The sequence below is a fragment of the Rhamphochromis sp. 'chilingali' genome (genome assembly GCF_963969265.1).
Source record: "Rhamphochromis sp. 'chilingali' genome assembly, chromosome: 17".
Classification (NCBI taxonomy): Eukaryota; Metazoa; Chordata; class Actinopteri; order Cichliformes; family Cichlidae; genus Rhamphochromis; species Rhamphochromis sp. 'chilingali'.
In genome coordinates this window covers 2,792,547-2,813,100 of record NC_137944.1, presented here as the reverse complement: position 1 = coordinate 2,813,100, position 20,554 = coordinate 2,792,547, and the positions used below count along the sequence as shown (strand labels likewise).

Genomic DNA, 20,554 nt, shown 5'->3' with positions numbered 1-20,554 from the left:
GGCAGGAATCGAACTTGCGATCCTCTGTTCCAAAGGCGTGTAGTCTAACCACTACGCTATCCAGCGTAGTGGTTAGACACATATATATATATATATATATATATATATATATATATATATATGTGTATATATATATGTGTGTGTATATATATATATATATATGTGTGTGTATATATATATATATATATGTGTGTGTGTATATATATATATATATATATATATATATATATATATATATATATATATATATATATATATATATATATAAGGGGTTCAACGATATTCGTATCGATATTGAACCGTTCGATACAGTGCTTTCGGTTCGGTACGCATATGTATCGAACAATACAACATTTGTAATTTATTTTATCAATTTTCCTTCTGACGATGCCGTCTGTGTGGAGCGCTCAGTGAATCTGTGTTCGACTACTCCGCCTAGGCTGTACTGTCGAGCGCAGATCCACTGAGCGCTCCACACAGACAGCATAGTCAGGAGGAAGAGCACAGGGCAAGCTAGCGAGACAGAAGTTAAGCTCTCAGCAACATGGACCTCCCCCACTCTCATTCAGATGTGGCGTTTGGAATTATTTTGGTTTTCATGTGACGTATGACCCTGAAGGTAAGCGAGTCATGGACTAAAGTAAAACAGTATGTTGGATGTGCCATGCAATGCTCAATTACATTGGTGGGAACTAGTGTGTTAGCGCAGTTAGCTCGTTAACGTGTTGGCCGTCTAGCCCCATGCACGGAGCGATCGGCGGTAGCTCGTTAACGGAGATTTGCCGTGTTGTGGCGTTAAGGTCATTTCAACGAGATTAACCTGAAAGCACTAGTGGGAACACAACGAATATGACTGCACATTTACGCCGACATCATCCTAGTGCAAAGACAAAAACAACAAGCATGCTACTAACTTTAGCCGAGTCATTTAGACAGCTGTTAGCACATGATTCTCCTTATGCTGCTGAGAATATAGCCCAGAAGAAGCGGATAGTATAGCTTTTATTTTGGAAAGCGCCATTTCTCTGTAATAAACTCTCTTTTCCAAATATGAGTGATTCCTCAATCAGATACAGGGCTTGCAATATCGCTAGCCCGACGTCCCGGAGCTAGCGATTTTTCCAGTCGGGCTACCAAAATCTATCTCTTCCCTGCCCGTCGGGCTATTGTAGGAAAAATATATGTCAATGCTTTTGCATTCTTTCAGAAATGTAGCTGGGTAATTATGTCATTGGCATCGGTGAGCCACTGTCAATATGTGACATATTGAAGTCGCGTTTGAATTTGCGCTTGTTTTTTTGCTTTCACTTTGCAATCGTGCGAACTGTGTATAGAGAGCGACAGCACTGATTGGTGAGTGATGATAATTTGTGCACCAATTCCTCTGACATCGTCTTATTAATCGTTAGCTTACTATGCAAACATGACAAGTGAAATCTCCTGCAGCAAGCTTAAACATGTGAGAGGTTGATCGCGCAGAGAATCGCTGAGCTTATGTGAGTGCATGTGTAAAAGCATTTCAGTTCTGCTGAGCCAAATAAGACAGGTCAGGGTGAAGAAGTGACAGCCAAAGAAAAGCTTACCGCAAAACGGAGAAGTTATGACAAATCAGACTATAAGGCAAAAAGAAAGTGCAGCTTTATGGTTTCATGGACAAAATAATTTCTGTGGCTGCAATATGACGAGCTAAATAACCGGGGCTGCACATAAGTGGTCCGCAGGTGCGCATTCGCTGTCAAAATAAAAAACACGCACAAGGGTTAGGGTTAAATTTAAAAACTGTACTTTTGAGTTAAAATATATATTTATAATTTTAATAAATGACAAATTAAAAAGGCATGAACATTTTTTTTGTATCGAAAAAATATCGAACCGTGACACCAAAGTATCGAACCGAACCGAACCGTGAATTTTGTGTATCGTTGCACCCCTAATATATATATATATATATATATATATATATATATATATATATATATATATATATATATATATAATGTTCTTCCTCTACACCCCCCCCCCCAATTTTTGCACATGTCGAGGAGCGTGTCAGGCTACATTTCACTGTGTGTTATACTTGTATAACTATGCATGTGACAAATAAAGAACCTTGAACCCTGAACCTTGAACGGTGGGACCGCTCTCGGAAGGGGGTATGGTCAGCTAGACGGATGTGATGTTGCACTCCCTTAGCCAAACCCACATCCCATTCCTCCATCGAGAAAACTTTGCCTCTCTCTGCAAGTTTCTGACTAAGCCTCTGTTTCCATTCAGCTGGTATAGGAGAGTCTCCAAAATTAAACAGAGATGGGTCAAGCATAGTAGAAGCTTTTGTGTTTGGGCCGGGGACATCAGCTGATATCAGCTACATGCAGATGTGCAACCACAGTGCCCATGGGAATGGCAGTGTCTTTTAGTGACTGGTTGCGCATGAGCACCAGAAACTTGTCTCTATCAAGCATCTTGGAGAACAGTACGGTTGGCTGCACAAGCACACTCGGGGGAAGGGCATGTGAAGCTGCCCATTCTGTGATGAGGATGCTGTTTCCAATAATGTGGATGTCTTTGACTTTACAGACAGCTATATGTTCTTTCCCAGCTGGAATGACCAGTGGGCCAGGACCAGTCCACTTTAACGTTAGCTACTGGACTGTCATCATCCTTGGCAGACTCAGACATAATAGTCGGTAGGTTCTGAGGCTGCTGAACATTCACTTGGGCAGAGCAAACATTCTCCACCCTCACTTTCTTTCCAGTTGCAGAAATGGGTCTGATTTTATGAACATTGGTGCCCACCAAGACAGGTACGGTATCTGAGCACCGAGAGTCTGGGCACACCAAAGCAAGGACTGGGATAGTCTCAACTTTAGCTCGTGTTTCTTCAGGGAATTCCAATTCAATTTGAATGTACCCCCTGTAAAGATAGCTGGTCTCTGATTCACTTAGGCCCCAAATATCTAGGCCCGTAACAGAGCGTAAAGGCACATGAGACAAGTGTTTTGAATACCAGCTGTCAAAAATGATGGTCACCTGAGAGCCACTGTCTAAAAGAGCAGTGCAAGGTACAGCATCTACCTTCACACCGGCTGTGGAGGGTGGCCCTACCAGTCCTTCAGGGAAACTAGGCGTCCTGACATTGACAACACTCCGATTAACACCTACATTGGTGGTGGTTGGTTCTTTGCCAGGACTGGGAGTTTTATTACTTTCTCCCTGCTTCCGTTGAGCCTGAATGAATTTCTGTATCACTTTAGGGTAGTTTTCTGGAGCCTTACACTTGGTAGAGATGTGCCCATCCTACACGCAGCGATAACAGAAAAAGTGACTGGGATCTCTGAGTGTTCTTGCTCCCCGCTGAAGGTGCGTGGGAGAACCATGGTGCCTGGGGGAGGACACCGCAACCCCTGTGCTGGGGGTTGACTGACATGACAGAGATCTGCTTTCTTAGCCTCATCACTTCTTTCTTTAACGCTTGGAGGTTTTTGTCTTCTCCTCCTTGAATCGCTACCTTATCGTGGTGGAGGGGTTTGTGTGTCCAAGGGATCCCAGGGGCTATGTTGTCTGGGGGCTTTTGCCCCCTGGTAGGGTCTCCCATGGCAAATTGGTCCTGGGTGAGGGACCAGACAAAGAGCGATTCAGAAGACCCTTATGAAAAGGATATCGGGGGAACAGTTTACCCTGCCCGGGATAAGGTTACCAGGGCCCCGCCCTGGAGCCAGGCCCGGGGAGGGTGCCCGAGGGTGAGCGTCTGGTCCGGCCGGGCACAGCCCGAAGAGGTGACATGGGCCCATCCATAGGGGTCGGGTGCATTGTGTGCCGGGTGGCGGCCAGGAGTGGAGGCCCTGGCGGACTGACCCCCGGCTGCCAAGACTGGCAATAGGGACATGGAATGTCACCTTTCTGGTGGGGAAGGAGCCTGAGTTAGTGCGTGAGGTTGAGAGGTACCGGCTAGATATAGTCGGGCTCACCTCTACGCATGGCTTGGGCTCTGGAACCAGTCTCCAGGAGAGGGGCTGGACTCTGTCTCAGTCTGGAGTTGCCCCTGGTGAGAGGCGGCGGGCTGGGGTGGGTATTCTAATATCCCCTCGGCTTGCTGCCGGTACGTTGGGGTTTTTCCCGGTGGACGAGAGGGTTTGTTTCCTGCGCCTTAGGGTCGGGGAACGGGTCCTGACTGTCATCTGCGCTTATGCGCCGAGTGGCAGTTCAGAGTACCCAGCCTTCTTAGAGTCCCTGGGGGGGGGGGTGGTGCTGGAAGGTGCTCCACCTGGAGACTCTGTTGTCCTGCTGGGAGACTTCAATGCTCACGTGGGTAACAACAGCGAGACCTGGAGGGGCGTGATTGGGAGGAACGGCCTCCCTGATCTGAACCTGAGCGGTGCTTTGTTATTGGACTTCTGTGCTAATCACAGTTTGGCCATAATGAACACCCTGTTCGAACATAAGAGTGTCCATAAGTGCACGTGGCACCAGGATGCTCTAGGCCGTAGGTCGATGATCGATTTTGTAATCATATCACCAGACCTGCAACCATATGTTCTGGAGACTCGGGTAAAGAGAGGGGCTGAGCTGTCAACTGATCGCCACCTGGTGGTGAGTTGGATAAGGTGGCGGGGGAGGACGCTGGACAGACCCGGTGCACCTAAACGCGTAGTGAGGGTGTGCTGGGAACGTCTAGCAGAGGCCCCAGTCCGCGAGATCTTCAACGCACACCTCCGGCAGAGCTTCAACAGCATTCCGAGGGAGACTGGGGACATTGAGTCCGAATGGACCATGTTCAGCGTCTCCATTGCCGAAGCTGCTGCATTGAGCTGCGGCCGCAAGGTGGTTGGTGCCTGCCGTGGTGGTAATCCCCGAACCAAATGGTGGACATCAGAGGTAAAGGGAGCCACCAGGCTGAAGAAGGAGTCCTATCGGGCTTGGTTAGCCTGTGGGACTCCGGAGGCAGCCGACAGGTATCGACAGGCGAAGCGGAATGCAGCTCGGGCAGTGGCTGAAGCAAAAACTCGGGTGTGGGAGGAGTTCCGAGAGGCCATGGAAAAAGACTTTCGGACTGCCTCGAAGAGATTCTGGCAAACCGTCAGGCGTCTCAGGAGGGGAAAGCGGTGCTCTACCTGCACTGTGTATAGTGCTGGCGGAGCGCTGCTGACGTCGACTGAGTCTGGGGATGAGGGGAATGACCCGCCAATTTCCGGGGGCGAGGTCACTGAGGCAGTTAAACAACTCCTTGGTGGCAGAGCCCCTGGTGTTGATGAGGTCCGCCCCGAGTTCCTGAAGGCTCTGGACGTTGTAGGGCTGTCCTGGTTGACACGCCTCTGCAATGTTGCGTGGAGATCAGGGGCAGTACCTGTGGACTGGCAGACCGGGGTGGTGGTCCCCATCTTTAAGAAGGGGGACCGGAGGGTGTGTTCCAACTACAGGGGATCACACTCCTCAGCCTCCCTGGGAAAGTCTATGCCAGGGTGCTGGAAAGGAGAGTTCGTCCGCTAGTCGAACCTCGGATACAGGAGGAACAATGCGGTTTTCGTCCTGGTCGCGGAACACTGGACCAGCTCTTTATCCTCTCAAGGATACTTGAGGGTGCATGGGAGTTTGCCCAACCAGTCTACATGTGTTTTGTGGACTTGGAGAAGGCATTCGACCGTGTCCCTCGGGGTGTCCTGTGGGAGGTGTTGCGGGAGTATGGGGTGTCTGGCCCATTGCTACGGGCCATTCGATCCCTATACAACCGTTGCAAGAGCTTGGTTCGCATTGCCGGCAATAAGTCGGACTCGTTCCCGGTGGGTGATGGGCTCCGCCAGGGCTGCTCTTTGTCTCCGGTTCTGTTCATAATTTTTATGGACAGGATTTCTAGGTGCAGCCAAGTGGGGGAGGGCTTTCGCTTTGGTGGGCTCAGAATCTCATCTCTGATTTTTGTGGATGATGTGGTTCTGTTGGCTTCATCGGGTGAGGGCCTCCAGCTCGCACTGGAACGGTTCGCAGCCGAGTGTGAAGAAGCGGGAATGAAGATCAGCACCTCCAAATCTGAGGCCATGGTTCTCAGCCGGAAAAGGGTGGAGTGCCCACTTCGGGTCGGGGATGAGTTCCTGCCCCAAGTGGAGGAGTTCAAGTATCTTGGGGTCTTGTTCGCGAGTGATGGGAGAAGGGAGCCGGAGATCGACAGACGGATTGGGGCTGCAGCTGCAGTAATGCGGACACTGCACCTGTGGTGAAGAGGGAGCTGAGTGTAAAAGCGAAGCTCTCAATTTACCGGTCGATCTACGTCCCTACCCTCACCTATGGCCACGAGCTGTGGGTAGTGACCGAAAGAACGAGATCGCGGATACAAGCGGCAGAAATGAGCTTCCTCTGAAGGGTGGCTGGCCTCTCCCTTAGAGATAGGGTGAGAAGTTCGGCCATTCGGGAGGGGCTCAGAGTAGAGCAGCTGCTGCTCCACATCGAAAGGAGCCAGCTGAGGTGGTTCTGGCATCTGACAAGGATGCCCCCTGGGCGCCTCCTGGGTGAGGTGTTCCAGGCATGTCCCACCGGGAGGAGGCCCCGGGGCAGACCCAGGACACGCTGGAGAGATTATATCTCTCGGCTGGCCTGGGAACGCCTTGGTATTCCCCCGGATAAGCTGGAGGAGGTGGCTGGGGAGAGGGAGGTCTGGGCCTGTGGGTACAGTAGCGCTTTTGACATGCACGACTTTGTTGAGGTTAAGTCTGCGCCGAGAAGCTTCATGCTCCTCTTCAGTGCGGACCTCATTTAACAGCTGCAGAAAGGTAGGGGGATTATCTTTTCATTCCCTTAAACGCAAACTTAACAGCATCAGGTCAGACTCTGTTGCACCTTTAATGAGCTGATCTAGACGTGCTTTGTCAATGAGGGCAGGAGACAGACCTCCCTTTTTGACCACCTTGCTCAGAGATCTCTCCATTCTTCTCAGAAACTCAGAAAGTTTCTCCCCTCTGTGTTGACATAGCATTCGGAAGGCAAAATAGAGTTACTCTCCTGTTTCTGGTCTGTCAAAAGTATTCTCAATCACATCAATGTATTCTTGAGGTGTTGCTTCAGGGTTATTAAATCGTACAGCCTGTAAGAGCTCCAACGCGGGACCCTTTACACTTTCCATTATCGTGATTTTCTTCTCTCTGTCAGGCCGATCGTATTCCTCTATCATCAGTCGAGCCTGTAGTATCCAGTTCTCCAACTGCTCCTCTCCTGGGGGTGTGGGGACAACCCCTGAGGAGGTGCGCAACCTCCTGTAGCTGCTATTGTCATTGGCAGGCTTAGAGGTATTTTCCAGAAGGTCTCCAACAGCTCTGATGATTGCTTCAGGAGTGGAGGCCTGAAGTGTGGCGGCAGGTCCCAAATCAGTTTGAGGTGCCTGCCAGTCATCTGCAACCAGCTGGTCAACTAAACCATCCTCCTCCTCTAAGTGGCCGATGATTCTCCAGGGTGAATTGCTGCCATCAGCTAGAATGTCCAGAGGAATGGCTTTAGTATTTACCTTTTCTCTGCATTCACACAGTACGGTCAAACACTTGCTCTGGGGATCATACATACGTCCTCTAACCTTCACACGTCTAAGAACTTTAATGGATTGCAGAGTTCTTTCTATGACTTCAATCTCTGTGTCCTCGGAAACATCTTTAAGTAGTATGGCATGCGAAGGGTTAAGGCCTTCTCCTTTACACCAGTGCTGTAACTGAGCCATTTCTTGGTGCTGGGTGTGTGAATCTTACTGTATGTGTATAGTGTAACACAATACCAAACACAAACTGATTTTGCTCTGCTTTAACTTACTATAATTTCAAATCACTCTCTCTTTAAGGGTTGTCTGGGTCACAAGTTGTTTTTTTTTGTTTTTTTGGAGTTTTTTTGCCTGTCCCGTTTGGCTCTTTTGCCATCAGAATTATTGTCTAAAGGCAATGAAAGATGCCCAACGGATTTACTTTACCAAATTGACCATCCCAGCCTTGCCATAATGGTCCATTTGATTCACCTTTTATTGTTTATTTTATTTTCACTTGCTGAATACGGGAAAGACTTGACTGGAGGAAAGAAGGGGAGAAAGAAAGAGGGAAAGAGAAACAGCTGAGAAGGGGGACGGGGGAGAAGGGCAAAAAACAAAAACCAACAGAATGGGAAGGAAAAAAAAAAAAGAAAAAAAAGAAGAAAAAAAAAAGCATATATCGATCACCTGGATCACCTGTTGAGAAAGAAAAAAGAAAACAAGCAGAAGAGAACAAGAGTAATAGAATAAACAACATCACAATGATATATGGGAATATGACAGTAAATACTAAATATTAAGCATTATTGTGCAGCACATAAGATCAACAGAACACAGTGTGCTTTGAGGTAGGAGCCAAAAAGGGTGTAGTTTGTGGGTGTGATCACCCGTGTGTACACCTGTGAGCATGGACGCTTGTTTTTTGTTTTTTTAAAAGGTTCCTTCATGTAATGATCTGCTAGAGGTTGTGGGGGGGGCCACAGCCCCGTCCTCCAGGGCATGAAGCAGGTATGAGGAGATCAAAACTCCAGACATCCAGAGGCCCCCAAAAAACAAGAGACCAAGGAAGACTAACAGAGGGGCAGCCGCGCCACTGTCCCAGAAAGAGCTGAGGAGAGTCCCAGATGAGGGTTCACTCAGCAGCCGCGGAGCAGAAGCCCGGGGTAGCTGCAGTGACGCGCCCGTGAGTTCCGCCGGCAGCCAGCTGTGCCTGAGTGACCGAGCCCCGGGCCGAGAGGCCGGGGGCACCCCACCTCCGAAGTGGCCCGAGCGAGCCCCAGGCTCCAGGCCCCGATAAGCGGCCGCCAAGGAGTGAGCCGGTGTGTACCTGGATGCCCATCCCCAGACACAAAGAACCACCAACGCACCGATATCTGAGGGAGTCCGCCACTGGCAGGGGAAGTGGTGGTGGGGGGAGATAGACCTCCATACCTTGGAGGGCCTGAGATGTCCCCAGAGAGGTGGCGTCTGACACCCAACCTGACATATAGACACAGACATACAGGCACACACAGATACAAACATCCATTCCCACCCTCATGCTCTCATATGCACTTACTCCACACTCAACCAACGTGGAGACAGACATGAAGAGACGCTGTACACACGATCACACTCCCCAAGCGTACTCTACGAACCGGGTCTAGGTACCCTTGCCCCTGGAGGGGGGAACTGCACCCAGACCCAGGTGGTGTTACCCTTTTCCCTGCGGTGGGGAGAGGCAGACCGCCCCGACTCCGCAGCAGCAGGGAGGCCCCACACTCCAGACCGCAGTCGGACGGCCAACTCCTCCTCCTAGCCCCCCCGCTCTAGCAGGTCGCAGAGAATGGGGGTGAGAGAAGACTCCAAACCTCCCTCCGCCCGCTCATTGTAGTGTTGATGCATGTGTGTTCTAAGGTGCAATTAAAACCCAGGAGGGCATGGAGCTACCTGCCAGAGAGCAGCAGGTAAGTGCATAGCCCCTCCTGCTAGCCCTCAATGTCTACGTGTATTTAAAATTGAGGGGTGGGCAACGACGCCAGGGGTGAGGTGTACACCCTGATGGTACTTTGGATTCCGTGTATCGTGCCCACCCCGAAGATCCTATATGTATGTGTAATGAGAGTGTGAGCAATGTGAATGTCTAAGTTGTGGGATAAAATTGAGGCAGAGGAAGCCAGAAGGGGACAGGGTAGCCTCCTCTGCACCCTGGTGACATACCCGTACTCCAAGGCCCTGCATTTGTGGGTGGTTGTGGTGGAGTGGGAAGAGGGAGGCAGCTGGAGATGGGGGGGGGGGAAGGAAGGGTCACAAGTTAATACTAATTACTACCAGTCTTTATCCCAGCGGTGCCTCCATTTTATGTAGCACCCCACCCGTGATACTGAGTCTAAATCCACTTACCTCAGTTTGGACCCCCTAGGTGGGGTGTTAGGTTCGTTACAGCCTAGATACCACAAAAGGTTCTGGTAGCCCTGTAGCCCTGTAGCCCTCACCTCAGTAGTGATGAAGTGCTTTGAACGCCTGGTCAGAGACTTCATCATTTCTTCACTACCAGACACACTGGACCCACTACAGTTCGCTTACCGTCCAAATCGTTCCACAGACGATGCCATCTCTCATCTCCTCCACACATCACTCACTCACTTGGACACTAGAAGGGGGAATTATGTTAAAATGCTCTTCATAGACTACAGCTCTGCATTTAACACCATAATTCCCTCCACACTCACCACCAAGCTGGAGCATCTGGGACTCAGCTCATCTATGTGTCAGTGGATCTCCAACTTCCTAACTGGCAGACCACAGGCAGTAAGGATGGGCGGACATGTCTCAGCCTCCACCACTCTCAGCACTGGAGCCCCCCAGGGGTGTGTTCTGAGCCCCCTGCTGTACTCTTTGTACACATATGACTGTGTGGCCACTACCAGCTCCACCACCATCATCAAGTTTGCTGACGACACCGTCGTGGTGGGCCTGATCTCTGATAACAACGAGACGGCCTACCTGAAGGAGATTAGGAATCTGGAGAACTGGTGCTAGAGGAACAACCTCCTCCTAAACGTCAGTAAGACAAAGGAGCTGATAGTGGACTTCAGCACTAAGCAGGAGAGGAACTACCAGACCCCCGTCATCAACGAGTGCCCAGTGGAGAGAGTGGACAGCTTCAAATACCTCGGAGTTCACATCACGCAGGACCTGTCATGGTCCTGTCACATCAACACCGTGGTGAAAAAGGCCCGACAGCGTCTCTACCACCTCAGACGCTTGAGAGACTTCCAACTGTCCTCCAAGGTGCTCAGGAACTTTTACTCGTGCACCATAGAGAGCATCCTGGCGGGAAACATCTTAACCTGGTTCGGGAACAGCACCATGCAGGACAGACGAGCTCTACAGAGGGTTGTGCGGTCAGCTGAGCGCACCATCCGCTCCGAGCTCCCTGACCTGCACTCAATCTACAGCAGGCGGTGCTGGACCAAGGCCAGGAAGATCGTGAAAGACCTCAGCCATCCCAACAACAGACTGTTCTCTCTGTTGAGGTCAGGAAAGCGATTCCGCTCCCTGAAGACCAACACAGAGAGACTGAGGAGGAGCTTCTTCCCGCAGGCGATACGGTCTCTCAATCACACCACCACACAGTACTCACCCACACATACAGTTCTTACACACACACTGGACTTTCTGGACTTTGGTTTTGCACAACACTGGTCACTATATTCTTCATTTCCGGTTAATACTTGTACAGCTGCTGTTATTGTGTATATATTTATTTATATTTAGATTTCTTCATACATTCTTATATAGTTCCATATTGTGTATTGTGTATTTTGTTGTACAGTTATTTTATTTTCAACTTTAATTTATATATTTATCTTTATCTTATTCTTCCCAGTTAAATTTACCCTTCATTCTAATTTGTGTTGTACAGTTATTTCATTTTTAACCTTAATTTATATTCTATTCCTTCCTAGTTAAATTTACCCTTTTTAATTTTTCATATTTATTTCCTATCTTATTCATAGCCTTTTCCTTTTTTGTTTTCTTTAGGTCACGAGCAGTTGTCCAAGCATTTCACTACATATCGTACTGTGTATGACTGTGTACGTGACAAATAAAATTTGAATTTGAATTTGGTATAGACAGGAATCGGGGAAACTATCAGTAAACCTTTGCCTGCAAGTTAGACTTAACCAGTAGTAAAAGAATCAACCCCAGACAACTCTTTAACACAAACCAAACGTTTACTGAAAGTAATGTACAACACACCCTTTTCTTAACTCAAATGATATCCAGCTTCATAAACAAATGAAACATGCCGTGTAAATGAAATAATTCCCTTTGAAATTATGTTAAACAACACAAATTATGTTATCACCTCTTGGTAAGTGACTCACTAATATACACTCAAAAATATGCTATATAATCCACTAGATCCACAATATTCACACATGGGCTCCACACACACTCACATTCACACTTGTTGCAGGCCTGTTTGCTGCTCACGGCGGACGATGGAGAAAAATCCTCATCTCCCCAGTAAGAGCACGAAAGTCCAATTTACAGTTCAGTTGCTCGGTAGGTTGCCGTTCACCAGTCCCAAACTAAATCCACTCTCCGCTCTCCCTGCGGACCGGATGCTGTCTCTGCTACAGCGCGTTAGCCAGTCACTGTCCAGCTCTCCGACAGTCCATAGCAGCTGCCTCCGTGGCGCAGCCAAGCAGTCCGGGCTAGCCTTTAGCCTCGGCAGTCGTAGCTGGAAACACAGTTTTACACGGTGGTGCGACCGTTGAAACAAAAAGTCACTTCACCCACATTCTGTTGCGAAGCTCTCCCACGGTTAGCTTTCTAGTAATACACTCTTTTGTGCTAGTTAACCTCAGTAAAACTAGCTGAGTCTCTCACTTTGGTTTAGCTAACCTCGTGCATCTGTCCATGCCGTTCTCTTCCTCCATTGCAACAGATACACAGGTCCCGTTTCATGCTACCTTCACGGGCCTCCAGAAAATTAGAACTCTGAACAATATTTTAACTCTCTTCAGAGTTACATACCATAAAATAATACTTTATGTATAACATAACAGTTTCATTGCTCTAATTACCTGTATTTACCTTGTGACATATTACAGGGCAAATTACATTCAGGGTACAGTTACATCGCATAACATTAGTTGTGAACACCTTATGTTACTGTGGCGTTTAAGTCCATGGGAATTACGAGTATCTACTCCCAAATTCCCATCCGGGCTACACTCATATTTTGTATTTTAAATATATAGTAATAGTACATGTATTCCGTTACTCCCCAACACTGATTACAGTCAAGAAAAACACATAAATAGACCTTTAAGGAGGCAGAGGACCCACATGTTGTATGACCAGATGTTGAAATGGCTGACTGATGAAAGGAATAGTTAAAGGATTTGTTTTCTCTTGTGTGAGTGTAAACAGAATTGGCCACACTTTGGCCAGAAAAAATGTCTAACACTAGACTGGTTTTGGTCTTCTTTTTTATCCCAGCTACAGTACTACAATATAGTACAGACTGTCTATACTTATTCAGCAACACAACCCAGTCAGATCTTTCTCATGAGGAAACCACCTCTTTGTGAGTATACCATGGTGAAGAACATATACTGGATGATCATATACCGGATGATCTTTTCCCAGCTTGGATGATGTCACAGCATGATTGAACAAATTATTTTAATGAAGGATAAGCTTGCTGTTCCACTGTTAAATCTGCTTGAGACACAGACAACAGATCAGAAGGCAAGGACGAAGGACACACAGTTACCTTCTGCTGAACTAATCTCTGGTACTACAACCATACTATAATGCCTTCATGGAATGTGTTACTGCACATGCCGAAGTCACAGACTGTACTGGTACTGTTTTGGAGGAAAGTTCAGAGGAGGTTGGAGATTGTTACCATCATGGGCTCATCCGGTCAGAATGAGAATGAACAGTCAGTAATCACTTGCAGGGTTTTTCATTTTATTGTATAATGACCAAAAGAAAAGACACACATGGACTGCTATCTCTCAGCTGCCACCCCATGTGGGAGTGAAGAAAGAGTGAGCTGTAGGTGAGTGCAGTCCTAATATAACGAGTGACAGGTGAATGCAATTTAAGGGAAAGCACCACACCCAATCAAAGGTGAGGAAAAGAAACAAGGTGCATCTGGTGAAGTGAGTATGCTGAAAGGTGAGCCTTTACAACAGCCGCCCCCATATTTCTAGTGAGAAATATGTTGAAAGGGTTAGAGTCAATCTTTTTCAGGAAGTGGGGGCAGGTGAATCAGACATGCTCTAGGTCTGATAGTTTCTATCCTGCACTACAACTTCTTTCGGAGGTGTGCTACTTTCCCTACAGGCAAAACATATCAGGGGGTCGACCCAAAGGTTGACAACGCAGGCCAAACAGTTCAGGGGGCCGACCATGTAGCCAGCGGTGGTGGCAAAGCAGGTCCAGCTGCCGACCGCGTGGGATGCAGCTGCAGGCACATACCTGCAGATGGTCGGGCAGTTTTGCAGGCACTGGGGGCAATATACGGGGCTTGGCAGAGGCAGGACCAGGTGATGCAGGAGCAGACGGTGCCCTGACCACTGGCGGAATGGCAGCCACAGGCGGTGGAACTGGTGATAGTGGCACTGCAGGTGACGACGTAGATACTGCTGATGGTAGAGTAGGAGGTGGCTGAACGGATTCAGAGCCATCAGTGGACACAACGATGTGTTGGAGCGGTTCTCCTGAACCTGAACTGGAAGATGTTAACAAACACCGGGCATGCACGGGACTCCTCTGGGGTTGGAAGTCTGTGATCAGATCTTGGAGTGTCCATCCTAAGTGGGTTTTCACTGCTGCAGGAGATCCAAATGGTCCATGTCTAACTGCTGCAATAGGCGTAATAAGGTGGGTATGATCAGAGCCTATGAGCAGTAGTGGAGCTGCTTTGTTAATAAAGGGTAATGGGATACCTTGGAGATGCAGTGTACATCACTGTCACAACAGCGTTTGTTTTCATTCAAAGGCTTTATGGTTTTTCCTATAATGGTGGGCCGGTCTCTAGTCAAAACGCCCGGGCCGATTTTATGTCCCAGTCCAGCCCTGTATGTAGCTCATCTGCAGTCTGGTGTTACCTACATCTTCCAACTCGGAAGGCAGAATTTCCAAGTTCTGAGTACAATCGAAAGCACCACGACTGCAGTTTTCGTGTTGGATGTAAAAAGCGCACGTGACGCTGTGACACAGGGCTAGAATCATGGCGGCAGTCGATGACAGTCCAGGCATGGGATTTCTCTCGTGGAAATATGCACATTATTTTTTTCTTTCTGTTGGTAGGTGGCACAGTGCACTTGTGGCAGGATAGTCCTAACACATAAGCAAGCTAGAAGACTGGCAATCTTGCTGGGTATCCAGTTAGGGAAGCAACACATTAACAAGAGAATTCTGAGTAAAACCAAAGTTACTTTCCCTAGTAACTAGTTACTTTGAAAGTAACGAGTAACTTGAAGTAACTGAGGTACTTTTGAGAGAAGTAACTAGTAATGTAAGTAAGTTACTAATTTAAAATAACTTACCCAATACTTGTAATGATATCCCTCGCCTGTGATGTGGACAATGCAACCATGAGTAGTGACACCACTAAGCAGAATATCTGTCTAGGTTCTTAGTCATCCAGGTCATTGTAGTCTAAGGAGCTTGGGGAAAAAAATGCAACTGGACTTGGAGTTTCAGATGAGAGTGTCATCTCTCAGTTTCTTGATCATTAATATGCAAATTTTCATGATCATTGATCAACAACCAATTATCAAAAACCATTGATCAATGACCACTGATCAATGGCTATGAGTACCATGGAGAGTGAGAGGAAGCCACTCAGTAATGTCAAAAACATTATTAGGGCTGCTCGATTATGGCCAAAATGATGATCACGATTATTTTCACTGAAATTGAGATCTCGATTATTTGACGATATTTATTTAACCCTTTAAGACCTACCATAGAACCAAGTCAGCCAGAGCTTATATTATTTTTTTACATGTTGTAGTGCCATTTGTGGGAGCATTTCAAGTTGCTATACATCAATACAACTGTTATAGCCCATATTTTAATAATATGTATGCATTAAGTCTATAGTAACTACATTAATTGCAAAAAAGTGCAATAAACTACAAAAAATTTGAAAATTGTTTTTGTTTTTTTTATATATATTTCTACTTGGAGAAATTTAAGAGGTTTATCCCTCAAAACTTTAAATACAAAAAAGTTGCAAAAAATAGTTTACAACAAAAGGAAACTTATTTTGAGTGTCTTCATAGTTTTATTTTGGAGATACAGCAATTTTTATATACTGCAGGAAAAACAAAAAAACAATCCTATGATGCAAATTTGCAAAGAAAATAGCTTGTGCATCAAAATAAACTATTTCCAGCAGTGCAATTCGAGTTCTAAGCATCCCAGAAACTATTCAGAAAAGTCAAACATGACTTACCAGTATAGGCTTTTAAGGCCTACAAGTAAAAAACTACATTTTCCGTGAAAAATGATGTCACTTCCGGTTTCGGCCAGGAAATGGCGGACATGCGATAGTTCGCGCTGACGTCTGTTTCAATGTGGGAAGTGTTATGAACAGCTGATTGGATCGGCAAAGCGTGTTTCTGGAATATTATGTTTTTGTTCCTGCAAGCGCTTTTTATGCAATTTTTGCAAAGCTTTATGTGGAAGGAAACCGTGACCGAGGACAAGCTGATGGCATAAGATGTAAGTACAACTCCTCTGGTTTCATATGCAAAACAAATTATTGCGCTAGCTTACGCGGTTCAGGTTCTACAGGGATTTAAAAATAGTTACGCAAAACGGAGCATGCTGCTCTGACCGGCTTTAAAGGGTTAACAATAACAATGTATTGAATAATGACTTTAAAAAATAACATAAAATAGTGTGCAAATACTGATAACAGTGCAAATGTTTGCAATATAAGAAATAAATGAAAAATGTAAACATCTATGTTTAGTGAACTTTGCAGTGTTGCTCTGTGGTGCAGCTACTACACCGTAGCAAAGTTTACACACTGTGTCTACTTGATCCACGTCTGACTCCGCGAGCCCATAATGTTTCCACACCACTGAAGTTTTTTTTACCTCTCTTTTCAACCAATAGCAGTCACTCTCCTCTCCAAATAACTTCTGCTTAGCTTTCCGAGCTTCCCTCGGGTCCTCTTAATTGTTGTGACGCGTGTTCGAAATGCAGAGAAGTGCGCTCGATTTGCCACACGGAGTAGCGCGAGAGTAAAGCATGAGGGAGGTGCTAATAATAGGCTCAGTCATTTTTAATGATCGTTGAAAGCCCAGATCGTTATCATGATTAAAATTTGATTAATTGAGCAGCCCTAAACATTATTAATCTTCCAGCAGACATGCATTAAGGGTTCTTGGGAGGGGCCGAGCTGACACCAGCTGTTGTCTGGCAGAAGGTCTTTGGCACCATGCTTCCCAGATTTAAATGCACACCACATAAGAGCAGGTGACGAGAGGCATAGGGTCTTCTCAAATCCCTGTTTTCTGTTTTCCTTCTTGGGCTGGCTGTATAGTCAAAGTCTAGGTTGGTGGGCTTTTCTCCTGCTATGTGGACTGGGGTGTTCTACCAGCCCAGAGTAAAGGGGACCATCTCCTGGGTCTGGGGGCACATTGCCCCTCTGGAGGTGTTGGTGCCCTCGAAATGGAAGTATAAAGTATACTATAATACGGTATAGTGGGTGTATAGAGAGTGTGATTTTGTGTACAGCATCTGTTTCTTTGTGTCTCCATGTTGTGTGAGTGTGAGAGCATTTTTATACAGTGGGGCAAAAAAGTATTTAGTCAGCCACCGATTGTGCAAGTTCCCCCACCTAAAATGATGACAGAGGTCAGTAATTTGCACCAGAGGTACACTTCAACTGTGAGAGACAGAATGTGAAAAAAAAATCCATGAATCCACATGGTAGGATTTGTAAAGAATTTATTCGTAAATCAGGGTGGAAAATAAGTATTTGGTCAATAACAAAAATACAACTCAATACTTTGTAACATAACCTTTGTTGGCAATAACAGAGCTCAAACGTTTACTATAGGTCTTTACCAGGTTTGCACACACAGTAGCTGGTATTTTGGCCCATTCCTCCATGCAGATCTTCTCGAGAGCAGTGATGTTTTGGGGCTGTCGCCGAGCAACACGGACTTTCAACTCCCGCCACAGATTTTCTATGGGGTTGAGGTCTGGAGACTGGCTAGGCCACTCCAGGACTTTCAAATGCTTCTTACGGAGCCACTCCTTTGTTGCCCGGGCGGTGTGTTTTGGATCATTGTCATGTTGGAAGACCCAGCCTCGTTTCATCTACAAAGTTCTCACTGATGGAAGGAGGTTTTGGCTCAAAATCTCACGATACATGGCCCCATTCATTCTGTCCTTAACACGGATCAGTCGTCCTGTCCCCTTGGCAGAAAAACAGCCCCATAGCATGATGTTTCCACCCCCATGCTTCACAGTAGGTATGGTGTTCTTGGGATGCAACTCAGTATTCTTCTTCCTCCAAACACGACGAGTTAAGTTTATACCAAAAAGTTCTACTTTGGTTTCATCTGACCACATGACATTCTCCCAATCCTCTGCTGTATCATCCATGTGCTCTCTGGCAAACTTCAGACGGGCCTGGACATGCACTGGCTTCAGCAGCGGAACACGTCTGGCACTGCGGGATTTGATTCCCTGCCGTTGAAGTGTGTTACTGATGGTGACCTTTGTTACTTTGGTCCCAGCTCTCTGCAGGTCATTCACCAGGTCCCCCCGTGTGGTTCTGGGATCTTTGCTCACCGTTCTCATGATCATTGTGACCCCACGGGATGAGATCTTGCGTGGAGCCCCAGATCGAGGGAGATTATCAGTGGTCTTGTATGTCTTCCATTTTCTGATGATTGCTCCCACAGTTGATTTTTTCACACCAAGCTGCTTGCCTATTGTAGATTCACTCTTCCCAGTCTGGTGCAGGTCTACAATACTTTTCCTGGTGTCCTTCGAAAGCTCTTTGGTCTTGGCCATGGCGGAGTTTGGAGTCTGACTGTTTGAGGCTGTGGACAGGTGTCTTTTATACAGATGATGAGTTCAAACAGGTGCCATTCATACAGGTAACGAGTGGGGGACAGAAAAGCTTCTTACAGAAGACGTTACAGGTCTGTGAGAGCCAGAGATTTTCCTTGTTTGAGGTGACCAAATACTTATTTTCCACCCTGATTTACGAATAAATTCTTTACAAATCCTACCATGTGGATTCATGGATTTTTTTTTCACATTCTGTCTCTCACAGTTGAAGTGTACCTCTGGTGCAAATTACTGACCTCTGTCATCATTTTAAGTGGGGGAACTTGCACAATCGGTGGCTGACTAAATACTTTTTTGCCCCACTGTATGTGTCCAAGTGACCCATCTCAGAGTTGTAGTTGAAGTCTGAAGCGTATAGAGTGAAGGGAAGTGGGGCCAGCACCGTGAACTGTGGTGCACCAGTGCTGCTGGCCAGAGTGTCAGAGTTGATCACCTTCAGCCTGAGATACTGTGATCTCTCTATGAGGTAGCACATCCTCACCTAAACTTGGAATCAGGTGAGGTGAGGGTGTTAGTCAGGGAGGACGAAGGGGAAGAAGATGCGATGAGGCAGAGGTCAAGTGTGCATATAGTGTGTGAGTGTGTGTGTGTGTGTGTGTGTGGGGGGGGGGGTGCTGTAGTGAGAGTGGGACAGTTGGTTGCTGGTCATACTGGTTGGAGGAGGCAAATAACCTGAATGCCTTCTTCTTATACTCTGGTGGTACTGACACCTTGCCATGCCACCCTCATATTGTTCTCCCTCAGCCTCTACTCCACTTTTGTTCCTGTATGTATCCTTGATCACCAGCAGACTGCCTTTTAACCAGGGGGGCTGTACTAGGCTGTAGATAGGCAAGGTTATGGTCTGACTGTCCGAGTAGGGGGAGAGGTGTGACTCTGTACGCATCCCTCACATTAGCAGACAGTAGATCAATTGTCCTGTTGTTCCTAGTGGGACAGTTTACAAACTGGTGGAAAGCAGGCAAAGTGGACTCCAGTGAGGTGTGATTAAACTCCCCAGAGAAAATGAAAAATGCCTTTGGGTTCAGCAGCCTTGCTTTAAATGTGAGAATATTCTTACAGGCACCAGTAGTGATGGGATTTCCGGCTCTTTCGGCTCTGAACCAGCTCTTCAGATTGTTTTGTTGCTTTAATTAATTTATTATTAACAATAACATAAAGTTATGCACAAAAGGAATTACTAATGTAAAAAAAAGTGGTTTATTTATATATTTTTATACATAAATATATGTGGTGGCCCCTAGAGACAAAACACGTACAAACTCCAAAAAACATGTACAAACTCCAAAACACATTTCTAGTATTAACTGAACTTCCAAGACAGAGCTACCTAGATCACTTAAATTACACAATTGAAAGCATATGTGTATTGTTTGTGTATTTATACGTAAACACTCATATATATTCAAATAATTTTAAAAAAAAATGTTCATCTACCTGTTACTACCACACACCAAATCTGGTCGTTGGTACTTCCTGGCTTGTGTAGCCTCTAGGTAACAAAAGCTCAACACTGCACCTAGCATCCTGGAGCACTTCTTTTGTACATGTTTTGAGTTTTTATGTGCTTCTGAGTTTTTACGTGCTTCAGAGTTCATACGTGTTTTGAAGTTTGTACATGCTTTGTCTCTAGGGGCCACCGTAAATATACTTTTATTTATTCATTCCACATAAAATGTAATAAATAAATCATATAATACAAAAACCAACTATTCACATTTCAACTTTTAACTATTTAAATTTTAAGCTTTTTACTTTTAAACATATTTAAAGTGAAACAACACAAAACACTGCAAACCACAATGCAATTAAATATAAATTAAAATATGAAAACAAAAAGCAGATGCACATTCTCTGTCATATGGGCCTGCATGAATAAACTTTCTGAATCCTTTATCATCCGCAACTGAAAATAGTTGTGTATGATTACTATACCTTTCTAATGTG

General features: G+C 46.3%; 1 protein-coding gene across 1 annotated transcript; it reads right to left on the bottom strand.

Moving 5' to 3' along the window:
• Positions 1 to 6,979: 6,979 nt before the first annotated feature.
• Positions 6,980 to 7,693, bottom strand: LOC308385227 (paraneoplastic antigen Ma1 homolog; the record flags this gene model as incomplete). Its single annotated transcript, XM_080864037.1, has 1 exon — positions 6,980 to 7,693. One exon carries the CDS (start codon positions 7,691 to 7,693, stop codon positions 6,980 to 6,982), a length of 714 nt encoding a protein of 237 aa, XP_080720163.1.
• Positions 7,694 to 20,554: the final 12,861 nt, after the last annotated feature.